We start from the raw sequence: 24,864 nt of genomic DNA, 5'->3' as shown, positions 1-24,864 counted from the left end.
TGAACTGTTTGTGTAAGGACAGTCGAGCCTGTAGTCTTCCCCGCAGCAGTTTTATGGTCCTCTCCATGTGACTGGCGCTCAGAGCACTTCCTCTCAGCCCCGACTGAAACGCACACTTCATTACATTACAATATTGTCCACTTTACGTTGATGTCAAAACACTCATTTTAGACAATATCGATATGGTCGCAGATATATTGCGCATTCAAGACCCGTTTACCAACACAACATACAAAGAGGAAAAATGTCATGTAAAATGTGAAAATACATAAAGTAAAAATATCATTAATAGATACACACCTGTGAACCATCAGACGAGAACTGCAGGCCGCCCAGTTTCTGCACCCAAACGTACGGATGCCCGAGATCCGATATATAATCCGCAAACGTAGCGATTCTGCACAGAATGTTCATTTCATTTACTTATCATTTAATGCCAAATCAGAAACAATGCCTATTTTAAATGGCAAACTCAGTAGTATAAATAATTCTAATAACAATAAAACTTTATCGATGATGTACAACATTTTTTTTACAATATTTCCATACAACAAATATAGTTTTATACAATTTCAGTTTTATATTAGATAGACAATATATCGGGGTTTTTTTGGTCCATTAAAGATGTCCATTAATGACATTTCTAAATAAACTTTGCCTAATATAATTCAGTTAAATTAATTTGATTATGTCAGTATTACTATTCTACGGAGACCCAAAAAAAAAATAATAATAATAAAATAAAAAAAATTCTAAATTGCTTTTGGGCCCTATTTTATTCATCCTTGTTTTTTGCTAGTTTCAGCCCGACCCAGTTATCATATTCACATCCAGCTCCACGTTGTTTAAATAGCAAATGCATTGCCGCCCATATATTCGCCCATGGGCGTCTGGTCTGAAAACCAGGTGTGTTCAGGCGCATTGTTGGTGTGTTACTATATTGAGGAACTGAAAATGACTGCACCATTGACCAACACAAACCTGGTCTAAAGTCAACAGTGCAGTATTTTTAATTTTTTTAAAGGGTGTGTTATTAATATGCGCCTATACGCGGTGCACAACACGCGTACACTCTGCTTATTACACACACAGGGACACGCAGCAGCACACACACATTTTTAAATATTAAAAATAAAAGGATTCCTCTCTGGAGAAGCGTTCAGCCTTTCCATATAAATAGCGCAACTGGCTTTTAAAGGGAATGGGAGATGAGACTCTGATTGGTTTATTGCATGTTATGCACACCCATTACTCGTTAAGACACTAGGTACAACCGAACTGTTTTTTTTCTGTCGTTAAAACATCAAAAGTGAATTCGGACACGTCCTAAGTGCACCTGCGCCATGTGCTTCAGATCTCAGATCTTTAAAAAAGGCCCTATGTGTTTGCGTTCCCCCATGAAACTTTGCATTCACTCACTAACAGCTCAAGAGGATACACAATTTCTTGTGGGGAAAAAAGTTTTGAATTTCGACCATGTCTCTTTGTTGGCCTCAGCACTATTCAAACTCTATTAAATAACATTAATTTAAAGTGGAGACGTCTGTCTTACCCGACTTTATCAAACTGGTAGCGGTTGGAAGGGTTAGGCGTCTCTCTGCCGTGATCGGACGCATAAAGACAGTTCAGCAAACTCTCAGAGTTCAGCAGCTCCCTGTGACAGACACGCAAACGCTGTTAGAAAACAAACTACTACACAAACAAACGTGTGACTGTGTACGTTTTTGGTGCAGTTGTACAGACCCAGCACTGACGGCCCCGGACAGATCCGTAGAGGTGGAGACTTTGGTCTTCACAGTCAGAATGTTGAGATTCATGAGATAATAGAAAAACAGATGCAGGACGCTGCCATCTGGAGAGAGATATAACAACCTGTACTGTTAAAAATGACTAACTACACTCACCTAAAGGATTATTAGGAACACATACTAATACTGTGTTTGACCCCCTTTCGCCTTCAGAACTGCCTTAATTCTACGTGGCATTGATTCAACAAGGTGCTGAAAGCATTCTTTAGAAATGTCATCAGAGGATGGGTACATGGTGGTCATAAAGGGATGGACATGGTCAGAAACAATGCTCAGGTAGGCCGTGGCATTTAAACGATGCACAATTGGCACTAAGGGGCCTAAAGTGTGCCAAGAAAACATCCCCCACACCATTACACCACCACCACCAGCCTGCACAGTGGTAACAAGGCATGATGGATCCATGTTCTCATTCTGTTTACGCCAAATTCTGACTCTACCATCTGAATGTCTCAACAGACCAGGCAATATTTTTCCAGTCTTCAACTGTCCAATTTTGGTGAGCTTGTGCAAATTGTAGCCTCTTTTTCCTATTTGTAGTGGAGATGAGTGGTACCCGGTGGGGTCTTCTGCTGTTGTAGCCCATCCGCCTCAGGGTTGTGTGTGTTGTGGCTTCACAAATGCTTTGCTGCATACCTCGGGTGTAACGAGTGGTTATTTCAGTCAAAGTTGCTCTTCTATCAGCTTGAATCAGTCGGCCCATTCTCCTCTGACCTCGAGCATCAACAAGGCATTTCCGCCCACAGGACTGCCGCATACTGGATGTTTTTCCCTTTTCACACCATTCTTTGTTAACCCTAGAAATGGTTGTGCGTGAAAATCCCAGTAACTGAGCAGATTGTGAAATACTCAGACCGGCCCGTCTGGCACCAACAACCATGCCACGCTCAAAATTGCTTAAATCACCTTTCTTTCCCATTCTGACATTCAGTTTGGAGTTCAGGAGATTGTCTTGACCAGGACCACACCCCTAAATGCATTGAAGCAACTGCCATGTGATTGGTTGATTAGATAATTGCATTAATGAGAAATTTAACAGGTGTTCCTAATAATCCTTTCGGTGAGTGTATATGATTACAGGTGCCGTGATGAAGAGATAATCAGTGTTATTCACTTCACCTGCTACCAAAAAGATTCCAAGAACATCAGATACAGCAAATTAATTCAATCACTTATTTAATATGGTTTAATATGGCGCATCAGGGAAGTGTGGGTCAATTTCACGCACCTTTACACTTGAGGTCCACGCAGAGCGAGAGAGGGTGGCGTCTCAGCATCTCTTTACGCTTGTCATCCAGTTGAGCTCCTATGGTTGGCCGCCGGCGCTTCTGAACAGAGAGAGACAGGAAATGAGAACATTAGCACACAAACACAAATGACAAGATAAGGAACTGGAGAGGATAAAATCAGATTCTGACCGTGTTCTGTTGCTCCTCTTCTGCGTCCGAATCACTTTCGTCATCTGAGGCAGGAACAGACATGAAATATAATACTCCACTGATCATCAAACACACAAATCCAGTGTTAATTTCGTTGACGAATAATTTGTCATAATTTTCGTTAACAACCTTTTTCACTGACGAAAATGAGACGATAACTAAATAAAAACTAGTGATGGATTTCAAAAACTATGACGAAAATCAACTGTCATTTTCGTCAACAAATAAAAACGAGACGAAAATGTTAGGGAGGGACGATTAGGGAAGAGATCCAGTCAGAACTGATGTCCTGTGTAACAGATGCGCACATTTGATTTGAACTGATCTAACCGCTGGAAAACATGGCGCTGTTGCGCTTCTACAATCCAGCGCGGCTCACAATCAATGAAGAGCGCACATTTATGCCAGTCAATTGTTTATGAACTAATGCTGATGAGTAATGACAATGTTTACTTTACGATGTTTATATAGTAATATGTTTTAGACAGTTGTATCAATGCATATTTTATCTCCTCATCTGAACTTAAATGAGCTCCTGCAACTGCAACAGAGGTGCATACATTTCAAAATAAGAGTCCCGGTGTATTTCGAGCTTGTTTATAATTAAAAGTCACGCATTATATATTCGTTTTTGGTTACACAATAAACTGTATTTAATTTAATTCCCATTTAATTCACATTCAGGAGGAAAGACCAGTATTTGACACATATTCAATAAAGTATCAGGGTTATAATAGTTCACTAAAACCATTAAAAAAAATCTTCATTACTTGAAATTAAATAAATTAAATACAAATAAAAAAATAAACAAACTTGTTTGAAGCTTTAGCTTAACCTGATATGGCTTACTGACTAAAACAGAAATACAAAGTTATAAAAACTATATAGCTGTTTTTTAAAAACAAACAAAAAAGTGAATTGAGCTCTCTTTCGTGTATTTTTAATGTCAAAAACAAAAAGATGTCAAAATGTCAGTTCAAGTGACAGTCGGTTATGTAATGCTTAAATGCTTAATGTATTCCAATTTAACTAAACTCATTAGATTTTAGGAGACTAAATCTACTGTAGATCTAGTCGACTAAATTCTTATGATATTTAGTCGACTAAAACTAGACTTAAACTAAAAACAATTCAGGTGGCTAAAATATGACTAAAACTAAATGGCATTTTAGTCAAAAGACTATGACTAAAACTAAATCAAAATTTGCTGTCAAAATGAACACTGCACAAATCAAAGACACACAGGTACCTTGCGAGTCCTCCGGGGGTCTGGACAGAGCTTTGGCCTCATCCACGTCTCCACTGATGCTCACAGACAGATTTTTGTCTGAAACACACAATTGCATGATAAACTAGGATTCATCAGAAACACATGGTCTCGCAGGCGCCGCTGAGAATGAAGATGCGCGTCTTACCACAGGCCTGTCCGTACGCACCCGCCTGGACCAACAGCACATACAGAGGGGGCGGCAGGTGACGGGCGACCTCTGCCTGCTTCTGCATGTGCTCGAACGGCATTGACAGATACTCCTGCACTGGGAGAGACGCCTGTGTGCGAGAGAGAGAGATCCGTTAGGCAGTCATGTCCTGTCTAAATGGGCGGTACTTAAAGAGAATTAGCAATAATATGTAATTTGACTTTAATATATATATATATTATACACTACATTGCCAAAAGTTTTGGGACGCCTGCCTTTACATGCACATGAACTTTAATGACATCCCATTCTTAAGGCCTGTTCACACCGGGACGATTTTCGCGCACGTTTTACGCCTCGTGACTAAACAAAGGGCACCAATGTGAGTGTGCACACAGACGCGCAAAACACCAGGCGTAAAAGCGTCATTTATAAAAAAAAAAAACTGGCCAACCAATGAGATCAGCGCTTTTGTTCACGTGCCTGGAGCTGCTGAAGTGACAGCAAAACACCACTTGGTGGCGCTCAAGCACAAAACGCTCTTGCCGAGCACACATTGATACGACGAAGAAGTAGTAAATAGAAAAAAGAAGATGAGCTGCTAATGCTGCTTGCCAGTTAGTAAAAAGTGTGTGAATGGTTTTGGCCATAGACATATGTCTATGGTTTTGGCAAGCATGTAAATACTGTCTCTCTTCTTCTTCTGTGCGTCAAGCGAGTGTCAGAAGCGTAAAGTGCCGCAGCACCACCTTGTGTACCTGGCGATAAGCGCGCGATATTCGCCCTGGTGTGTACAGGCCTTTAGGTCTGCTTCACACCAGAGCGTTTGTTTCAGAACCTGGTGTGTTTTCTCCCTTGGTTCGGTTCATTTAGGCATATGTGAAAACAGAAACCGTGCTCGGATCCGCAACAAAACAATCGCTCCGAGACTGCCTGAACGAGGTGGTCTCGGCCCGATTGCAAACAAACTCTGGGGCGGTTCGCTTGAGGTATGAAAGCAATCCGAAAACACCCTTAATCCGTAGGGCAGGGGTGGGGAACGTTGATTCTGGAGGGCCACTCTATTACAGGAGATGTCTTGGTATGCTGAAGCTTTAAGAGTTCCTTTCACTGGAAGTAAGGGCCCGGGCCCAAGCCCAACCCCTGGAAACCAACCCCACACCATAATCCCCAGTCCACCAAACTTTACACTTGGCACAATGCAGTCAGGCAAGTCCCGTTCTCCTGCAACCGCCAAACCCAGACTCGTCCATCGGATTGCCAGACAGAGAAGGGTGATTGGTCACTCCAGAGAACACGTCTCCACTGCTCTAGAGTCCAGTGGCGGCGCGCTTTACCCCACTGAATCCCACGCTTTGCATTGCACTTGGTGATGTAAGGCTTGGATGAGCTGCTCGGCCCATTGAAGCTCTCTAGTTTGGAGGTCTGTTGCTATTGACAGAAAGTTGGTAACTTCTGCACACTGTGTGCCTCAGCATGCGCTGACCCCGCTCTGTGATTTTACATGGCCTGTTGTTCCCAATTGCTTCCAATTTGTTATAACACCACAAGCAGTTGAGAGTGGAATATTTAGTAGTGAGGAAATTTCATGAATGGACTTATTGCACAGGTGTCACGATACCACGCTTGAGTTCACTGAGCTCCTGAGAGCGACCCATTCTTTCACTAATGTTTGTAGAAGCGTCTGCAGGACTAGTGCTTGATTTTATACACCTGTGGCCATGGAAGTGATTGGAACACCTGAATTCACTGATTTGGAGGAGTGTCCCAATACTTTTGGCAAAATAGTGTGTGTGATATGCCCATCTAAGGTTTCACCTGCATGATGTTCTGCAGTCCAGGTTGTAGGCTGCTCAGATATTCTCTCTTCTGCTCAATGGCTTTCTGAATCTTCTCCTTACTGGACAGAGATGTCTTATACTGCTCCGCCAACCTGCATTATGGACCGCCAATGACGTTTAATGTTGTTAACATCACCTGGTGAAGATTGAGGTATTTGAGGGTTATGGAGGCTCGTTGATGTGCGTTACCTCTTCCTCTGCTCTAGTTCCCAGTCCAGGCGGGCGAGCGTGAGCTGGTGCTGATCATCACGGGTGACGTGAGGGCGTGAGATCTCGTCCGGAGCCTCCTGGAAGAACTCCTCCTCACTGACCAGCTCGATCTCCTCATGCTGAGACCTGAAACACAGAGACGTTAACATCTGCTTCACACAGGTGCCATACTAGCCATTAGCATCTGCGCTAGAGTTTTGTTTTGTGTGAAACATGACAGGGGATTACACGGTAAAAAAAAAATCAGGTCTCCAATTGAAAATGTTCTAGTGACCGATCACAAATACATTTTTCAGTTGGCCAAATTGAATTTCTGTGAATTGATGCAGTTTAATTTACAGAAATTCAAATTGACCAACTTAAGTTTCTGATTTTATTATACAGTGTAGGGATGAACATAAACCGTGCGCAGTCAATAACATTGAGGCGTCGTTCAAGCCCTAGATTTTTTTTTCTACTCTAGATATTTTTATTTCCAGACACGGAAAAACATTCCCTAACATCCGCTCTCTGGCACTCACTTGAACTCAAGACATTTCCCGATCTCTTTTTGCAGGTGCATGACCTCATAGAGCAGATTCTGCAGCTGCAGATGGAGAACATCCACTCGCTGCTTCGCCTGCGGACAGAGAGAAAAACTGTTGGCTAAAACAAGCATTTTTCAAGCATGTTAAACATGAGCTACAATTAGAATAAACAAAGCATGCGAGTATGAAGGATTGATAATGCATTAGCTATTTCTGCATTATTGCATATGCAAAACCAGATCAGTGTTGTTAGTGTTAACTAAAACTATTAAAAATGTAAGTTATTATTACACAAAATAACATTGAAAATATAATTATTAGATAAAAAACGTAAATAAAAAAAACCTGAAAATGAGAAATGTTGCTAAATTAAACATGCAATATAATGACATTTTCAAATAAATAAAAATTCCATGTTTTCTTGTGTTGAGTGGTTCAGGCATGATGTCACTTTGTAGTCCAACCGGCAGTTCGCATCGCACTGGTTCCCTCGACAAAAACCTACTAATGCTGAGTCCAACTAATATCCAATAGTAAAGCTGAGTCCAAATCATCAGTCCTTGTCCTCCTTGATCTATCTGCTGCCTTTGACACGGTAAATCATCAAATCCTTCTGTCCACCCTCTCATCACTGGGCATCACAGGGACTCCGCTCCATTGGTTTGAATCTTATCTCACAGGTAGGTCCTTCAAGGTTGCCTGGAGAGGAGAGGAATCCCAAGCGCATCAACTGACCACGGGGGTTCCTCAGGGCTCAGTGCTTGGACCTCTCCTTTTCTCCATTTACACTACTTCATTAGGTCCCATCATACAGGCACATGGCTTCTCATATCACTGCTATGCTGATGACACTCAGCTCTACCTTTCATTCCAACCAGACGACCCTACAGTAGCTGCACGAATCTCCAGCTGTCTGGCTGACATCTCTGCATGGATGAGTAAAAATCACCTACAACTGAGTTCCTCATCTTTCCCGCCAGTCCCACTATGCAACATGACTTCACCATCCAGCTAGGTGCATCCCTGATCTCCCCTTCAAAATCAGTCAGAAATCTTGGAGTTACATTTGTTGTCCTTCAGAGATCACATTGCTAAGACAGCTCGCTCATGCAGGTTTGCGCTCTACAACATCAGGAAGATCAGACCGTTCCTAACAGAACACGCAACACAGCTTCTTGTCCAGGCCCTGGTTATTTCTAGACTTGACTACTGCAATGCGCTTCTGGCTGGACTCCCCTCTTGTGCGATCCAAACACTTCGAATGATCCAGAATGCAGCGGCACGTCTGGTCTTCAACGAGCCCAAAAGGACCCACGTCACACCTCTCTTCATCTCTCTGCACTGGCTACCACTCGCTGCTCGCATCAAGTTTAAGTCGCTGACGCTTGTCTACAGAGCCACCACGCACTCAGCTCCTGCATACTTTGACTCGATTCTACGTCGTCACACCCCCACCAGAAGCCTTCGTTCAGCTAAGGAGCGAAGGCTTGTGGTACCTTCACAGAGAGGCAAAAAATCCCTCTCCAGAACATTTTCATTCAACGTTCCCAGCTGGTGGAATGATCTGCCCACCGCCATCCGAAATGCGGATTCATTGACAACATTCAAAAGTTAACTAAAAACTCATCTCTTCCGTGAGCACTTAACCTCCTAAAAAAAAAAAAAAAAAAAAAAAAAAAAAAACTTTCCTTTCCTCTTTTCCGCCCTACTCTAGCCTGTGCTACACTGAGAAATGTACACGGACCAAGTATTTCAGGCACTTGTTGCGCTCACTCGACTCTTCATGACCAATCGCTTATTGTACCCCCAAGTTGTAAGTCGCTTTGGATAAAAGCGTCTGCTAAATGCATAAATGTAAATGTCTCTCGCTGGTCCTTTGTTTTTCATTCCCCGCTGGCTCAAACGCACGCCCATAGCGGTAAACTTGAGGAACGCCCATCAACATAAACATGAGGGGAAGCGTCACAACACCGCGCTTCAGTCGTGCCGCAAAAGTGGATCTGTACTTTCAGTTTTGCCGCGTTCATTTCATCAGGTGGAAAGCACTAATTGCTAATGGGGGTGTTTTCAGAGCACCCCTGTTTCACAGGTAACAGTCTGTCTTCAGAACACCCCCCTTGTTTCCACTTCTTTTGGATTAGCCCAACCCACTGGAAGAGAGACAGATTGAAGAAGGCTAGTTTGCTGTATATTATTTATTTAATTGTGAGCGTTTTTTCTGCTCTTGATCTGGCTTGTTTAATAAACTTTAAAGTTAATAGTCTATTCGTGTCTCAGCCGCGAAGCTGAGCTGAGCTCCTGTTCGAGCTGCACAGAGCGGCTGAATGATACTGTCTGTCAGTTATTTTAATACATATGACAAAAACAACTGTCTAAATTATGTTGCATATTCCTCAAAAGTTCTTGTGATGATATCACTACTTTCGGAAATTTTCGGAAATCATAGGCTAAGATGATGGTGCACATGATGCAACGCTGTCAGAGCTGAAAGACTCGTGTGTCAGACTCATTTAAGTGCAAAATAATCAGGTCAAAAACAATTTAATACACTGCAAATTAGGGCTGGGTGATACATCGCATGACATTGTTAAACGCATCTCGTCAGTAAAGCCGGTTCCTTGATTAGTAGTAAATCACCATCACCTGTTTGCAGATTGAGCGGCATTTACTACACAGAGCCGTAGTTCACTGACAAGCTGAGCCATATCGCATTCATTATTAAGGCTACCAAGACGGCACACAGTGTGCAGCTAATTAATTAAAAGTTTTTTTTCCTAACCTCATTTTTAGTCTATTTTTGTCCAAAATTTCAGGAGTTCAGTCGACCAAGATTTTCTTTGGTTACAGCCCTACTCAAGATATGAATTTTGAAGCCAATAAATGCAGTCGCCAGAAGTAAACATCTAAAGGTAGGCTATAAACAGACTACACCACGGTCGCTCGACTTCAACATCACCATCACTAAACTTCCCACAACTCTTTCAGTTTTTAATCTCAAAACATTTTCCCAGAATGTTTGAGCTAGACTAGTTTAAAAGAGCACAATTATGAGCATAACGAAGCTGTAAAAGCGGACGGATTTTATCTGCTCTGCGTGATGACGTTTAATCTCCTCGACAGCCTCTGTAGTCCCATTAGCCACTTGTTAGCAACCACCTTTTTCATGACAGCTTAAAAGGAAAATCACAAGTGCGGCAATACTGATGTATTTTATGTCGCAGAATAAAACGTGAAAGTGTCTTGAGCTTGTGTTCACCACACACCTCAGCCATTTAGCCAAAATCTCATTCAAAAAACGCATTGACTTCAGGACGAGGGAACCGGAAGTGCAAAAATCGCTTCTGCGTTTTGGCTTACAAAATGATGTCTGGTGGAAACTGTGCATACTGTAGTATGTATGCAGCACGCTAGAACTTAGCCTGAGTGTGTTCACCTCGTGTGTCTGGTCTCGGCCTTTCTTCAGTCGCATGTGTGCCAGGCGGTTGAGTTTCTTCAGGGTAATGAAATGAACGCTGCTCTGTCTGCGTCTCTCCTCGATCTCCACACTCTAGGATGCATAAAGCAAAAGGTCAGTTACATTTCATTCCATTGTCCGACTTAGACAAATGGCAAATGTGAAACTCACTCCGTCTTTCGCGCCGCCAGCTTTCAGCTCCTGGATTTCCTGCATGAGTTTGGCCAGAGCGGCACACGTGTTCTTATACAGCATGTAGTCCTGCTGCGGGTCTCTGCCCTCCAGCTCCACCTCCTCATTATACACACGGACCTCCTGAGGGAGACACACACACACACACAGTGACCAAAAAGCACACACACAGTGACCAAAAACCACGCACACACAAACACAGCCCTGCCTACCAGCTGAACATTATCTGTGAGCCAACACATCCCAACCACTTGCTTTACAACTACAATGAAACAACAAATCTGTGAGATATGACCCTCCTCACCCAAAAGTGCAGCAGAAAAGGAGTCGACAGCTGAGCAGGACCCAAAATGACATGCTAATGAGAGAACGTTTCATTGGCAGTAATTATAACAGCTCTCTGGAATATTTGATTCTTGGTCAATCACAGTAACTGAATATTTTAATGCATAATATTAAAATAACTATTATTATTATCATTATATCTAATTTAAAAAATTTGAAAACATGTATAATAATAATAATAATAATAGAATCATTGCTAATAATAGTAATAATAATAAAACTTATAAAGGTTTTTGTTATAATGACTGTTGGCAGTTAACTATTTTTAATGTATAACAATAATAAAAAAACATTATATAAATTACCTAACATTATAAATTTAAAATAGCGTATATAATAATAATAATAGTATTATTACAACTAATTATAATACATGCATTGTTATACTTTCGTAATGATGCTATTTTGCAATTAACTTTTTATATTTTAATATAAAATATACACCGATCAGCCATAACATTATGATGAAGTGAAGTGAATAACACTGATGATCTCTTCATCACCTGTTAGTGGATGGGATATATTAGGCAGCAAGTGAACATTTTGTCCTCAGAGTTGATGTGTTAGAAGCAGGAAAAATGGGCAAGCGTAAGGATTTGAGTGAGTTTGACAAGGGCCAAATTGTGACGGCTAGACAACTGGGTCAGAGCATCTCCAAAACTGCTGCTCTTGTGGGATGTTCCCGGTCTGCAGTGGTCAGTCTCTATCAAAAGTGCTCCAAGGAAGCAACAGTGGAGAACCGGCCACAGGGTCATGGGCGGCCAAGGCTCATTGATGCACGTGTGCGTCTCTTACCTGGGGAACACATGGCACCAGGTGCACTATGGGAAGAAGGCAAGCCGGTGGAGGCAGTGATGCTTTGGGCAATGTTCTGCTGGGAAACCTTGGGTCCTCCATCCATGTGGATGTTACTTTGACACGTCCCACCTCCCTAAGCATTGATGAGAGCATGTCCAGCCTTTCATGGAGACGGTATTCCCTGCTGGCTGTGGCTCTTTCAGCAGATAATGCTCCTGACACAAAGCACAAATGCTTCAGGAATGGTCTGAGGAGCACAACAATGAGTTTGAGGCGTTGACTTGGCCTCCAAATTCCCCAGATCTCAATCCAATCGAGCATCTGTGGGATGTGCTGAACAAACAAGTCTGATCCATGGAGGCCCCACCTCGCAACTTACAGGACTTAAAGGATCTGCTGCTAACATATTGTTTCCAGATACCACAGCACACCTTGAGGGGTCTAGAGGAGTCCATGCCTCGACGGGTCAGGGCTGTTTTGGCAGCAAAAGTGGGACCAACACAATATCAGGTCATGTTAAGCATGATCGTGTATATTTATATAATGATTTCTGAAGCAATCTGTAAAGTAAAATTACAATATTCATTCATATTTGGTGCTCGATAAGTGTTCATTTTGGACCCTGCAGCTGTCGGAGAGAGAAAAAGAGGAGGCGGGGGGGGGGAGAGAGAGACAGATCTCATAGGAACCTGATTCTTTGCTGTTAACAGCTTCCTCTGTCCGATAAGATGAGGTCCGGCTGGAATGGTGACCTACGTACACACGCCACATGAGTCTCACATCAACACATCGGCTCACTGGAGCGCATCTGAACACAACTCATGACAGAAACACATCTGAAGCCTAAATGAGTGGAGCGTGCTGGGCTGTACCTTCTCCTGCCTCAACCTGACCTTCCTGAACTTGACATGTGAACTGACTGCACTCAGCTGCACACCAGAGTTATTAGAGAAAAAGAATGGTCAGAGGGTTAGTTTGGACGGCTCTGCTGAAATCATCTCCAACGCTTCTCACAGCCGCTCACCTGATCACCTTCTCCTCGCCCGCGCTTGGCCTCTGGAGCTGCTCCTTCACTCCGGATGACCTTCGGCTTTCTCTTCTTCACAGCGTCTGAGGACATGGCTGAAAGATCACAGATCAGAATGAGCAGAAATCAAATCACAAGCCATTCATTTATGTCAGTTGTCAAACTGCGTTCATATATTACTATTTCATAACAAAACAGAGAACATTTGAAAAAAATAAGAGTTAACTTCTAAATTACACAGACTATTTTATGTAACTTATCTATATTTAACTGAATTACTTTAGTGTTGTTGTTAATTAAAAATATTAAAATCGTTTTCAGTAATTGAAATCAAATTAAATATTAAACTTAAAATGTATGAAAATTGGAAATGTGGCCTTGGCAAAATGGCAAAAGCACAAACTAATATTAAAACTGAAAATATTAAATTATTATAAAGATATAACAAACTACAATCGCCTGGAATTAAAAAAAGCTTTCATATATTACTAATAGTATTTCAACAGACTATTAATATAAAACAGAAAACATTTTAAAAGATTATGAAGGGAAACTTATTAAGAGTTAACTTCTTAAATTACTATTATTTTATTTACACAGAGTATTTTAGGTCATTGTTATATATATTTAACTGAATCTACTTTAGTGTTGTTATCGGTAACGCAAATATTAAAATCATTTTCAGTTGTTGAAATCAAGCTGAAATAAAATTAAATAAATATTAAACTTAAAAAACAAATGAAAATTAGAAATGTTTTTAAAAAATGAGTACAACAAACTAATATTAAAACTGAATATATAAAATTATAAATGTATATACACAATACTAAAATAAGTAATCTGCATTTGTGTGTTAAATATCATATGCACATTGTAAGTTTCCTTTATATGTATTAGTTTAGGAAATTATATTCATAGTTCAGTGACTGAAATATCAAATCATTTAAAATTACGGTGTGAGAGACAGTACATTTTTGTCAGTTGTTAAACTGCCTCCAAACAGAACTATCTGTTTATCTCCTGGAATAAAAAATGCTTTCATATATTAATATTATAATATTTCATAATAAAAGAGAGAACATTTTAAACTGAATCTACTTTAATATTGTTAACGAAAATATTAAAATTGTTTTCAGTAATTGAAATAAAATTAAATATTAAACTTAAAAAATAACAAATGAAAATAATAAATGTTGCCTTGGCAAAAATGACAAAAGCACTTATCAAAATCAGTCAAACGTAAACTAATAGTACAACTGAAATTAAATATAAAATGATTATACATGTATATAAACAATACTAAAATATCTCATCTGCAGTGAGCATGAAGTCAAATGTGTTTTAAATATTATATACACACTGACTATTTAGCAAATGATATCCACATAATATGATATTGATTGTTCAGTAAAGAGTAAAGTGTGCTATCAGGTTAGCGTCTTGATCAACTAACAGAAGATCAATTTAAATGCTCGAAATGTATAAAGTTGTGTTTAAATACGATTCACCGATAAACCTGGAAGCATAAAATCTCACCTTTCAATTGTTTTTATCCAATTGGAGTATCAGAAAATGAATTTAATCATTAAATGGTGTCATTCAAACAGCAAAAGTGAGCAGGCTGGATGCGGGAGGAAACTACGGCCAGCACTTCCGCTGTCGGATTACATAATAAAAGATCTCTAAAACAAAAAAAGTTCGAGCGAGAAATATCTATTCCTCATAAAATGAATGACATAAATTCAAAAAACATTTCACATTTAATTTTTAAAAAGCTGATATATACATTTAATTAATTTATATTGTATTAATGATGTGTGGTGTTTTTTCTTTTGCATTTTTTCATATTAAGTACGTTACAAAACAAACACTTAATGCGTTTAATACTATTTTAATTACTACATTATTTAAACTATGTAGCACAACACACAGAGTTATCTTGATTTAGTTCAAATCTGTGCGTCTTCGCCACTGGACTTTTATTTTGGCATTGAAGCTGTCTTGATGGAAGCCCACCTGTGAGGAAGTTGCCTGCGTTGCAATCTATCAATATTTACATTCCAACCTGGCCAGTGCAACGTCCCTACGCGCTAATTAAATGAACGTAATTAAAGGTAAGTGGTCGGTAAACTTTATATGATATGCTCAAATTACGATGATATACTTCTGGGTTCATGTGCCAATGCAAATATACACTAACGACTGGAGTGTTCACACTTTATGCAGTTCAGAAGTGGGTAATGTTATCAATAACACACTGACATACTACTCTTATTGTTTGCGTATGAAGAACAGTATGCAAATATTTTAGTGTTTTTCAGTGTACAGACATGAAGAACCACGATAAGTATTTAAATGAAGAATCCAAATGCTACATTGTTCAACTAGAGCACTGTATTACATAATGCAAAGCACTCGACTTGACCTTACATTTACAGTGTTATAAACAGTGTTGGGTGGAATATATTATAAGTAAACTAATTACTGTAATTTAATTACTTTTCCCTTGAAAAAGCAAAGTAATGGATAACTTTTTCTGTAATTTAACCCATACATTAAATACTGTATAGGCTATAGTAGGGCTGGGCGATATGGCCAAAAAGTGATCTCGATAAAAAAATGTAATATCAGTCGATATCGATAATTATCACAATACATGTCAAATATTTCTTTCATATTTAAAGGCTGATTTTTGCTTCTAGGTGAAAGTTGTAGAAACCAGACTGTTAATTGTGGTTTAAAACTACTTTTTATTGCCAGAATATGACAAATACTTCACGTTTTTGAATTCCTTACACTTTTACAGTCTTTTTTTATCAACAAAATACATTTCTTGATAGAAAAAATGAATGTCTTAGTTTCGGCATGTTCTAATAGGTGATATTGTTTCTAGTCATGAAACAGGTTTGTGTTGCCTGACTTTGGCATATATCTTCAGCTGCAGTATTAATAATATTACATGGTTTGTCTTAGAAATGCACATTTGACAGTGAGTTGAAAGTAGTAGTAGCTTGAGTTAGGAGGATGCAGATGTAAATTTATGTTCATCAACAAAAACACAGACATCTGTAAAAATTGTAACAACCTCATTTTTATATGGTACTGAGTTTTATTAAAATTAACCATTGGTCTTCCATAGTATCATAGATTTAGCTCATGATAACCACAGTTAAAAACACGCATATAGCTCTTCACCACCATGGTAAAATGTATCTTTATGGTTTCTATGGTATTTGAATGAAAAACAGTAGCCTAGCCTAAAGACATTTAGTATAAATGCACAAATTCTATTTAAAATACTTTAATAATATTGTTCGTCGCGGCTTCCACTCATTTTTTCCTTCTCGTGTCGAGTTTTCTTTGCCAGTAGAGCGGGTACTTTTGATGTGCAAGTTAAAAGCTGCATTCTGACTGGCTATTGTCGCGTTTATTCCTGCTGTGCGATTGGGTGTTGTATATCGAGTAAAAATGTCCAGAGCTTATCATCGTTATCAACATTAATTTTATCGCGATTCGATATGATATCGTATATCGGCCCAGCCCTAGGCTATAGAACAATTCTGTATAAAACAATAGTGGGCATCAACATTAAAATGTATGTTTTGAATGCCACCTTCTCCCTTTATACACTTTGGTCAGTTCAAGAATAACTAATAATTTAGAATAATTACATTTAATTGTTTATACGAAGGAATTAAAAGTTTAGTTTCGTGTCTATCCTTGTACTGGTCGAGGTTGATTTGGGATTTAGATAGTAATTACTAATAATCCAATAGGTTTTAGAGAGAGTAATTAGTACACTAAGATGTTTATAAATGATCTGGAAGTAATTACAATGAATAAATTGGCATTGCTATTGGGTAAGGGTTTTTATTTTATTTTATATGAATATAACTATTTCAGTTCTTTTATTTCAGTTTTAATTTATTTACAGTTAGTAATTTTAGTGCTAATTTCTTTTCCAGTCAATTGCCAAAGCAACATTTCTACCGTAATTTAATTTTCATTTAATGTTTTTCATCTAATGTTTCTATTTTATACTTTCAGCTTGGTTACACTTTATTTTGATAGTCCACTTTAAACATTCTACTAACTATAAGTAACTTTGCAACTACATGTCAACTAACTGTCATTAGAGTATTAGTAGACTGTCAGTAGACTGGTAGGTTATGGTTAGGTGTTAGGGTTCGGGTTAGTAGAATAAGTTGAATTGTAGTTGCCAAGTTACTTATAGTCAGTAGAATGTCTTTTGGGGGACCAACAAAATAAAGTTTTAGTTAATATTAATCAGACAGTCTACAAATACTCTAAAGACAGTTAGTTGACATGTAGTTGCAAAGTTACTTATAGTTAGTAGAATGTCTAAAGTGGACTATCAAAACAAAGTGTTACATTTAGCTTTTACTGCTTTTTAAAAACCCTAGGCTCTAAAAAAAATGTAATAATACCTATTATCATCAACTTTTATTTCCAGACTTATGGTCCATTCAGAAGGCACAGGCATGACATGCAACATACATTAAAAAGAAACATATACAAATAGATAAAAACAATAGAAACTACAATACAGCATTTCTATAAAAGACACTTATACCAGTGATTCCATAGTGATGATTGGTTTCGTATGGAACTAAACCCAGGATTTACTAGCAGTCACTAGAGTCATTCAGGCGACAAATTAATTGGTAGATGAGTCTCCTCAACAACGCCTGAAAGGTACTGACCCCTGCATTTCAAAACAGGTCACTTGCATCTATTGTTTTGACTATATTTATTTATTTATAAGAAGCTTATTATTTTTCTTAAGAAAATAGTGGGGAAAGTCAGTATTCAGTAAGCTAGTACTCTATTGTAGGGATCGACCGATATGGATTTTTTAGTGCCGATGCCGATACCGATTTTTTTTTCATCAGCCTTAGCCGATGACCGATATACGGGCTGCCGATTTTCTTGAACCGATATTTGAAGCCGATACTGCTTTTGCTCCCTCAATTTACAACATAAAAATGACACAATGATCAGGATGATAATTTAAAATTTACAATTTAAAAAAAGGAACATTTATTGAACTAAAAAAAACAATATTTAACAAATAGTAAAAACAGGTGAGGTAGAACAAGAAAAAAAAGAGTTCAGTGGTGAAAATAAATTCTGAAAATAAATATTTAAGCATAAATAAAATAATTACACTACTGCACACAGTATCAACAAGCAAGCAGCATAATAAAGTGCACACTGACTGTACTATACTTCATTTTAAAACTATTTACAACCTAGTCATTTAATGGTTACACTCTAAAAAATGCTGGGTTAAAAATAACCCAAGTTGGGTTGAATATGGACTAACCCAGCAATTGGGTTCTTTTGACCCAGCGGTTGGGTTAAATGTTTGCTTAAAACAACCCAATTGCTGGGTTAAAACAACCCAATTGATGGGCATTTTCAACCCAACTTGGGTTGTTTTTAACCCAGCATTTTTTAGAGTGTAGGTGCACTTAACTTAATCTCTTGTAGAGCAACACCAGCGGTAATTCAGGAAAAAATGCCAATGCTCCCAATGCTCCACGTGAAACTTCAGTCTTTCGACCTTTTACCATCGTGTCAATTCTCAATTGATTTTGATTAATATGCGTGAGGGAGAGAGAGCAAGACCGTTTGAAGACGGTGAGAGCTGCCCTGTGGACGCCTGTCTGTAAATAATGCATGGGGAAAAAATATCGGCGAACGCAGCAGCCTTGTATCGGCCGATGCCGATACACGTAAAAATTGCAAATATTGGCCCGATATATCGGCCGGCCAATATATCGGTTTAACACTATTGAATTATTTTGCATCCTCACAGGTGGTCTCTTCACTCCTGATGCATTATGGGTCAGTGGAGGCCTTTGACTAACCTGAGAGATCAGGTATCCCGACACCCTCCTGTGGTTGTGTTCTTCCTCAGTGTGCTGATCCTCTCCATAACTTTCGTCTGCATTGGACTTTACTCTCAGAATCACGACCTCAAGAACCCAGACATTAGCGTAGTGAGTATGACGATCACTGCTATGTTTGGATTGTGCAGGTGGGTTCTTCTTTACTAACTCATATGCTTGTTTTCTAGGATTGGAACGGGGTTCTGGGATCTATAGCGGGTTTTAAGTTCTGCACACATCTGAACGACACAGATGCACCGCTGGAGGAAGACTCTCCCCGAATGGTGGAGCATGCAGATAGGACGAATATTTCCACGAGCACTGCTCGAGTTTCCTTACTGGTGCCACTGGGGTTTATAGGGGACGTCCCAGATGATACCGTCATTAGTGCCACAATGCTGGGCAGTCAGCTGGGCATGAAAGGTTAGTGTGTAGTATTATTTAAATAATATTACAGTTTTTATATGCATATTTTTATTGAGTCACCTTTATTTCAAAGCAGCTTTAGAGTGATAAGAGTTGTTTTTCAGCTTTAGTCAGTTCAGTGTTGATTCAGTTCAATTATTAAATTAGTTCATTTCATCTATTAAAGCTACACTGTGTAACTTTTTTAGTTTATTCTTAGCTAAAAGCACTTAGTTCTTTCAAAAATATATGTGCTCATTAATGTATATTTACATCTTTCAAGTAATAAAGTATTCAAGTAAGTTTATAATATGCCATTGAAAATACATACGGGTGAGGGGTTTGAATGCGGGTCGCCATGTTGCCCCTCCATCTTGAAAGTACATTAGCCAAAGAGGGACATACCCGTAAATTCAAGCTTCGCCTTACGCGCTTTAACACTCGATGGCACCGTGTCGAATGTGGACGAGGTCGAACTGGAAGCCATATTAATCTTGGACTAAATTGGCCACCGTAGGAGTTAAAAAGAAATCGGAATTGAGAGGAACAAAAACTAATATTCACTGGATGGTCATATACCTTTTCACCGCTAGATGGGAGAAAATATCACACAGTGTAGCTTTAAGCAAAAAAATTATGTCACCAAATGATGTCATATTTATTTGTTGGACATCACTTAATATTCAACAATATTATTGATTATTATAAATAACCTTTCATATCACAGGGGCTGCAGCGAAAGCATCCGTGAACATCTCTTTGCTCCTCCACTCTGATGTTCCCAACAATCAAACTCCTGCTGGGACGAAGACCAGACGACCTCTGACCTGTCTTCATTTCACTGCCCCGACCCACGTTCTCCCTCAAACGCCGTGAGAAGCTTATGCATACACAGCCTATTTTTTTGGAGTGAATAAACATCCTGCAAGCTTATTTACTGATCTTTCAGGTCACCTCCAGAGTGCCCAGTTGCGGAGGACGTAGATAAGGACGCTTCACCTGTCAGGACGGTTGCTGTGGAATCATACAAGCACAATTCCCCACACTGCTTCAGTCTGGAGTTCAAACCAGATCCACAGCTGACGGTCCTGCTCACTAAGGTATAAAACACAATGCAGTCGCTCAGATAGAATCAGCTAAATATTTAATGAATGAACATGTAAATGGCAGGGGATGTGAAAAACTGTGAAAGTCACATTTATAGCACTTAATACAATACAGTTTTAAAGGGTTAGTTGGAAATTAAAATGAAAATTCTGTTATTGATTACTCACCCTCACATCAGTCCAAACCATTTCATTCATCTTTGGAACACAAATGAAGATATTTTTATTCACATTTAAACATTGATCAACGAACATAGACAGAAGCTCAACTGTACCTTCTTGATGTGTGAAAACAAACCTCATTGGTTCTTGAGGAAGCTCAAACGTGCTGCGTAACACGAGAATGAACCTCATTGGTTCTTGAGGGCTGTATAACACGAGAATGAACCTCATTGGTTCTTGAGGGCTGTGTAACACAAGAATGAACCTCATTGGTTCTTGAGGGCTGTATAACACGAGAATGAACCTCATTGGTTCTTGAGGGCTGTGTAACACGAGAATGAACCTCATTGGTTCTTGAGGGCTGTGTAACACGAGAATGAACTTCATTGGTTCTTGAGGAAGCTCAAACGTGCTGCGTGCGTAACACGAGAATGAACCTCATTGGTTCTTGAGGGCTGTGTAACACGAGAATGAACCTCATTGGTTCTTGAGGGCTGTGTAACACGAGAATGAACCTCATTGGTTCTTGAGGAAGCTCAAATGTGCTGCGTAACACAAAAATGAACCTCATTGGTTCTTGAGGGCTGTGTAACACGAGAATGAACCTCATTGGTTCTTGAGGGCTGTGTAACACGAGAATGAACTTCATTGGTTCTTGAGGGCTGTGTAACACGAGAATGAACTTCATTGGTTCTTTAGGGCTGTGTAACACGAGAATGAACTTCATTGGTTCTCACAAGTCAAGCGAACATGCTGGAGCTTCCATTTACAACTGATGTGTGTTGATTAATGTTTATATGTGATTAAGAGAATAAATTAGATCTGTTCATCATATAAAGCGATCAAGTCTCTTCAGAAAATTTTGACTAAATCGCTAAATTCATATGGATTAGTTTTATGATCTCTTTATGAACTTTTTGAAGCGTCAGTGTCAGTTGCGTAAGCTGTCAATGGAGGGACAGAAATCTCTCATATTACATCAAAAAAATCTTTATTTGTGTTCTGAAGATGAACAAAGGTCTTACAGGTTTGGAACGACATGAGGGTGAGAGTAAATGATAGAATTTTCATTTTTGGGTGAGCTATCCTTTTAATAATAATGGTTCTTTATTGTCATCGGTGGATATGTGAAGAACCTTTAACTTCCATAGAATCGTTCAGCTGAAAAAAAAAAGGTTCCAACTTCCAATATTGTAAAATGAATCAGTTATGAAGCAAATTAGATTTCAACTGTAAAGCAGCTCTACACAATACAATAGTCAATGTGTACCATCGGATAAGCAACATCTAGCTAACCTCTCCACTTCTTTATTGCTTGACTAGGATGAAAAGGCCTTGTGTAGGTATCACCTGTTACTGTTCAGTGTTGCACTGCTGGCTGTCTGCATCCTCATGACTCTCTGTGGAAGTTTCTCTTCACGTTCACCTCGTTCTTACCAGGGCCATGACCTTCAGAAGGTAACACCTACTGTAGAGCTTCCCAATGTCCTCTGGTTTACTAAACAGCTCTCTAATCTTTAGTATTTGACTCTCTGATTTGCATTTTTTCCTGATTTTATTGCATGAATTAACATGTATGATACAGTTTGTTTGAAAAGTGCTTAAACATTTTAAATAATTCATAGGAATTTCTGCTGAGCCCATGAGAAACATCTACAGTACACATTTGAGAGTGAACTGGCTGTCAGAACACATGAAGACACTTGCTGCAGAAAGAAATGAACGTTTGGGTATTCAACGATTTCCCATTGCCAACATGTTGAAATTGCAACCAGTTGTGCAGGTTGCACACAGTACCATTCACAACAGATCTGGTCTAAATGGGACTATTTCATGTTTGGTTGCAACACTATGTTATGATTATGTGAGTGTTAACAATCGCAATCGAAAGAACGTATTCTGAGACGTATGATTATGATAGAAGTATACTCCAAGAGTAACTTAGACGATCGAAAGCTTTCTTTTGATGTCACAATGATGAATATATTTGATATTAATTTTATTTAAATGCATTAAATGTACATCATTTGTTCATTTTTCTAAAAACAACATGTATTAAAATATTCCATTGTGCAGTTTTGGTAATGAGCAATGTAATGGTGTCTGAACATTATTCAGTGGTGGTGCCATTCAGTGTTCTGGTCTTTTTAATTCACACAAAACGCACTTACCGTTTGTGGACAACGCTTCACAAAAGCCAATCCTTAGCTAGAAATGGGTGAAATGATCTTGAAGTGAACACTAATTCACAAAGAAAGCAATGCTTGACAGCAAATCATCATCTGGAGTCACATCACGATTTAGCTAAATGTGACATTAAGGCCTAGCCTGGATGCCAGCCGAACGTAGCCCCGCCCACAACATTTGAGGTCGGGAAGTTCGGTCTGGACTTGATCCGTTGTGGAGCAACTATGCTCGAACCAGAGCTGCTCGGACCAATCAAATTGTCAGGGCGTGCTTTATACGATGATGGACGATAAACAGTAACGTAATCAATCGGGGGACAATCCAACGCTCTCCATTGACTTTGTATTGCGTGAGGCGCCTCCTTGTCATTTTGGACTTACAACAAAAAACAATGTCTAAAAGCTGCTTAGTGACAAAGTGTACAGCAAACAAGCTAAAAAACACAGAAATACGTTTTTCTAACCTGTCGACCCAAAAAAACAAGCGTTTAAGGAGACAAAAGTGGATACAGGCAGTCAGACTTGAAGCTTCAGCAGAAGAATGAGATCCTGACACTCAGTGTGCCTGTGTGTGCAGTAAACATGTGGTCATTGTTAAGTCAAATACCCAAATGTCAGTTCTATATATATATTATATTTCCTGTCGCTGGTTACGTTCCCCTCTAGTGTGTGTAGTTCTCAGTGTAATATAACTGTATCCACTTTTGTGTCCTTAAAGGCACGTTTTTTGGGTCAACAGCTTAAAAACTTCTGGGTTTTTGGTTCTGTGTTTTTTAGCTTGTTTGCTGTACACCTTGTCACATATCAGCTTTTAGACATTGTTGTTTTTTTGCTATAAGTCAAAAATGACAAGGACGCCGCTTCATGCAATACAAAGTCAATGGAGACGTTTTGATTGTTTTGCCCAGGCGCTATTGTAGAACCACTGTAGTGAGATGGACTTTGTAACGACGTCTTTAGTACCTTTTAAGGGTCTTGAAAGTGTAAAGTGCATTGTGCCAATGGAGGCCTTTCAGAGCCATCAGATTTCAACTAAAATATCTTCATCTGTGTTCTGAAGATGAACGGTGGTCTTACGGGGGTGTCGAACGACATGAGGGTAAGTAATTAATGACAGAATTTTCATTTTTGGGTGAACTAACCCTTTAAATTAACACAAATACATTAAAGAGGATTTAGAATATATGTAGGGTAAGTGCAAATGTGTATGTGGTGGTAGTATATAAGCTAACTAATACAGACATAAATGGTCATTATAACTGTAACAGTGTTTATCATAACATGATTTTGTAATAAGATGCTAAAGAGGGTACCTATTAAAAGCAATCTGAACCGGGAATCGCAATTTGTTACTACACCTGTTTCACAGACAGGGTTTAGATTAAGCTAGGGTTAGGCCTTAGTTCAATCAGGACATTTAAATAGCTTTAATAAACGTGCCTTAGGGGGAAAAAAAACCCTGCTAGTTTAAGGCTTAAGCCTGGACTGTGAAACCGGGCATAAAATATTAATCATGCTAAATCTGGTCGTTTGCATTTTAGGCATATTAAATGTTAAAAACTGTGACTTAAAAATAACATTAAATGCTATAGTTAGCCATTTTATTGTCTAAAGAACCTTAAAACAAAAAGAATAGTGGTATCATTGATATCACAGAATCACAACGCATTCTCCAAACCTCGCCCCCATAGGCACATCAGCCAATCCGATCGCGTTCTTCCTTTTGATCGTTTTCTTATTGGCTAAAAAGTGTGGGGCCGTTACACCACCTTTTTGCTAGCGCTGTCACAGAGACAGGTGTGACTTCTTACCCATTTGGGTTGAATACATATTAAAAAGCAATGCATACAGCCCTTGGAAATCAATATCAGTTTGAAGAGATCCAAAAGCTTGTTTATGTTCAGAAGAGACGGCAGACATTTTGTCCTCTTCGTCCATTACATACAATTTTCATCATCAGCATCGCCTTTTTTTTTAGCAGAAACGATTGGCTAGAAAGCCTATACGTTTTAAGCCTTTGAACAGAAAAAT

The 24,864-nt window shown here is 39.1% G+C and overlaps 2 protein-coding genes across 2 annotated transcripts in view; one reads left to right on the top strand and one right to left on the bottom strand.

Moving 5' to 3' along the window:
• thoc5 (THO complex 5) overlaps positions 1–14,717 on the bottom strand; it is a 19,862-nt gene extending 5,145 nt beyond the window's left edge. Inside the window, exons 1-15 of the mRNA XM_079810217.1 lie at positions 14,596–14,717; positions 13,057–13,154; positions 10,869–11,012; positions 10,677–10,790; positions 7,238–7,335; positions 6,696–6,842; positions 6,484–6,598; positions 4,663–4,795; positions 4,497–4,574; positions 3,227–3,270; positions 3,037–3,136; positions 1,744–1,852; positions 1,553–1,654; positions 301–397; positions 1–103 (exon numbers count right to left, since the gene is read on the bottom strand). The exon at positions 1–103 is cut by the window's left edge and continues 9 nt beyond it. Of these exons, the coding sequence (XP_079666343.1) occupies positions 1–103; positions 301–397; positions 1,553–1,654; positions 1,744–1,852; positions 3,037–3,136; positions 3,227–3,270; positions 4,497–4,574; positions 4,663–4,795; positions 6,484–6,598; positions 6,696–6,842; positions 7,238–7,335; positions 10,677–10,790; positions 10,869–11,012; positions 13,057–13,152 (1,480 nt within the window). The 5' untranslated portion in view covers positions 13,153–13,154; positions 14,596–14,717. The remainder of the gene's footprint in view (positions 104–300; positions 398–1,552; positions 1,655–1,743; positions 1,853–3,036; positions 3,137–3,226; positions 3,271–4,496; positions 4,575–4,662; positions 4,796–6,483; positions 6,599–6,695; positions 6,843–7,237; positions 7,336–10,676; positions 10,791–10,868; positions 11,013–13,056; positions 13,155–14,595) is intronic.
• Positions 14,718–15,033: 316 nt separating this feature from the next.
• LOC307122236 (transmembrane protein 248) lies at positions 15,034–22,722 on the top strand. Its single transcript, XM_079810228.1, has 7 exons — positions 15,034–15,173; positions 18,902–19,085; positions 19,163–19,397; positions 20,107–20,251; positions 20,329–20,479; positions 21,971–22,105; positions 22,273–22,722. Exons 2-7 carry the CDS (start codon positions 18,927–18,929, stop codon positions 22,291–22,293), a joined length of 846 nt encoding a protein of 281 aa, XP_079666354.1. The 5' UTR covers positions 15,034–15,173; positions 18,902–18,926; the 3' UTR covers positions 22,294–22,722.
• The last annotated feature ends 2,142 nt before the right edge of the window (positions 22,723–24,864 follow it).

The sequence above is a fragment of the Gobio gobio genome (genome assembly GCF_949357685.1).
Source record: "Gobio gobio genome assembly, chromosome: 25".
Classification (NCBI taxonomy): Eukaryota; Metazoa; Chordata; class Actinopteri; order Cypriniformes; family Gobionidae; genus Gobio; species Gobio gobio.
Note: the sequence above shows the minus strand (reverse complement) of the source record. Positions and strands in the feature narration are given on the sequence as shown.